The following is a 2,814-nucleotide window of genomic DNA, read 5'->3' on the forward strand; positions in this document are numbered from 1 at the left end:
CCTATACTGTTAGCTGTCAAATTGCTTTTTTTCAGGGTTGCCAACACTTCACCGCACAAATGGCGGCAAATTCAAATCTTGCGTTAATTTTGGGACACCCTTTATAAGTAGAGAATTTCAAGAGTTGCTATAGTTTCGGGATTTGGGTGTGGTGATCAACGTTTGGAATATCTAGGGGTTGTTTGCTACTTCACATATGAATCCCAGAATATTCACACAGGACGGAGAAATGGACGGGCGCAAACAACTTTAGTAGTAGTTGGTAGTATAGTCACCCTTGATGTTGTACACTTGGGTAGTAGGGGCAAGTCAAGGTAACAAAAAATATAGAATAGCTAGCCGAAAAATTAACAGTTTCTTTATACTTTCTGAAAAGTTTTTATTTCGTCTTTGGAAAAAATTCGTCACCAGTTCATAATCTAACGGCAAACAGCGATTGAATAATCAATTAAGCATTTTGACAGTGGCATTGCTGTTAGATATTGTTTTGTTGAAAAACGCCTAAGCTTTCATAAACCGTAAACAAAGTTGTCAACTCTTTCAGGTAACCCGAATTATTGAACGCATAATATCGAAAACCTTCTTCTCCTACTGAATTTAGAAAACTGTCGATACATGAATCTGGCCTATTCCCCGCTTTCATAAATGCTAAAGTGACCGCTGCGGTCACCACACCATAAAACGCTCTCGAACGAAAGTCTTCGAAGAACTCGTCCCATTTTGGTGGGACGGTCTTTGCGGACAACTTGAGTAAATAATGGATCAGTTTCTCATGGTAATGACGTAAAAGTTCGGTAGCTTTGTGCTTAGTTTGGAAATTCGGTCCCAGGACCAAAAAGTAGTGTAAATCAATGGATGGGCTTGAATAATACAAGGCCTGATAGTCTATCTAAAATAAAATAGCTCAATGGGCTACTAACGCTGTTCCACTCACAAATCGAACATCCTCAATGTGACCATTTGAATCGTGCAAGAACATGATGTTGTTGATCCAGAAATCTCCATGGTTTAAAACGTTGAAGTTTGTGCTAGGCTTATTGGCCGCCAGCAGATTACCCAAGAAGCCTTCCTGAAGGGGCGTCAATTTGGAAGTAAACTTCTTCAATTCTAGAATTTGAAGCAGTAAATCGTCTGGTAGTAAGTTAACATGGTTACCTGGCCATCTTTTGCATGTGTTAATGAGTTCTCGAAAACCGGTAGTCATAATAGCGTTCATACCATCCACATCAGCAAATAGTGCTTGATCAAATACATGCATAGATCTTGGATTCTAAAATTATTGATGATTGATATGACGTGGATAAGATACAAACCTTCTCGTGGAGTACAACGGACGTGGCGTGGAACGCTGCCAACCGATCCAGCACGAAATGACAGTGGTTGAGATCTAATCCCTCATCACGAGATGCCGTGCGATAATCGAGGGTTGACAAATCCTCAAGCAAAATTGTGGGTTTTGGGTCCGTGGAGATGGCGTATGGTTTTGGGGCAACGCACTCCAGACACCCTGCAATCACTCATTTATTCCGATGGTGAATACTTCTTTTGGTACAATACCAAAGCTGTACATTTCCCGTAAAGTACTGCTATACATCAACATTTCTCGTTTAAAGAATTTCATGTCTTCCGAAAACTTTATTAAGAAGCCGTCATCGGGTAGGCATTTAGCGACCAGCGACAATTTCTGCTCTTCCGTGCTAGTTTTAGACAGCATTAGCGAAAGATTAATTTCACAGTACAAACCTGGTAGGTATGGAGTAGCCAATGCTAATTCTGAGAAGGACACTGTTAAAATTTTCTCCTACCGGAATTGATTTTCTTGTAACCGTTGTAATTTTTGCGCCACTGCCCAAGTGGTTTTTTAGAAGGTCTTCCAAGAGTGACTCGTTAACAACGTCAAATTTCGAATCCATTTCGACAATGTAGAGGGGATTGAAATCGTCCTCTTTAAGTATATAAGGACACACTCTCACGTTGAACAAAGTAAGTACCTACGTGAGAGCTTTCCCATTCTGATGACGTGTTATGTGATAAATGCGATTAAATTGCTGTTGCAACATCATAATGTCAATTTCAGACGAAAAAATGTCCACACCATGCGACTGGCCGATTGACAAACAGTCCAAGTCAAAAAAAATTAGTAGCAATAATTTAACTAGCATTGTGCTGTTCTATGTGTCTTAGGATTAATATCTGATTAGGTGTTATTTTCGAAAATACGCTAAAAATTGACTAAGTAGTCTATAGAATCTGAAAAATTGTGAGACACCAGCGAATCTTGGAGCAATTTTTTAGGAGCTGAAGGAAGCGAATGATCGAGAAGCTGTGAAATGTTAATAATTTTAAGGTGGAGAATTTAAGAATCTCACGAATTGAAAGAACCTCTAGCATAGGTATAAAAAATGGGATAATGTTGAAACCCTGAAGACTGTAAAGAATCCGAGAGATCGATTCGGACCAACGAGAAAGCTCAAAAGCGTCTGAAGCTGATATTAAGGAATATAAAAAATGGCTGGAAACAGTTACAGCACATGAGAGTTGTTACTATTCAAATTCTCAGAAATTCTATAACGCCTACACCATTCAAACATTTCAAATTTAATTTATAGGCTAATTTATTATAAAAGTTATTTATGATTCAGTTTGCTACGTAGGTACGTTACGTAAACTTGTACTTTGGGAAACTATACGGATGTAGCACCTAAGACCCCTCTGATCATAATTCCTCTACCATAAAAGACTAAAAGCCATATTTCTAAAATATTTTTGATCACCAGGGCTGTATTCCAGTGGCGTTGCAAACCTGCGCTTTTG

General features: G+C 38.9%; 1 protein-coding gene across 1 annotated transcript; it reads right to left on the bottom strand.

Annotated features, from left to right (window-relative positions):
• Positions 1–360: 360 nt before the first annotated feature.
• On the bottom strand, positions 361–1,913 carry LOC116179498. Its single transcript, XM_031499293.1, has 6 exons — positions 1,744–1,913; positions 1,558–1,697; positions 1,314–1,507; positions 1,156–1,270; positions 935–1,107; positions 361–889 (listed from the first exon to the last, which is right to left on the bottom strand). Exons 1-6 carry the CDS (start codon positions 1,911–1,913, stop codon positions 476–478), a joined length of 1,206 nt encoding a protein of 401 aa, XP_031355153.1. The 3' UTR covers positions 361–475.
• Positions 1,914–2,814: the final 901 nt, after the last annotated feature.

The sequence above is a fragment of the Photinus pyralis genome, unplaced genomic scaffold (genome assembly GCF_008802855.1).
Source record: "Photinus pyralis isolate 1611_PpyrPB1 unplaced genomic scaffold, Ppyr1.3 Ppyr1.4_LG8, whole genome shotgun sequence".
Classification (NCBI taxonomy): domain Eukaryota; kingdom Metazoa; phylum Arthropoda; class Insecta; order Coleoptera; family Lampyridae; genus Photinus; species Photinus pyralis.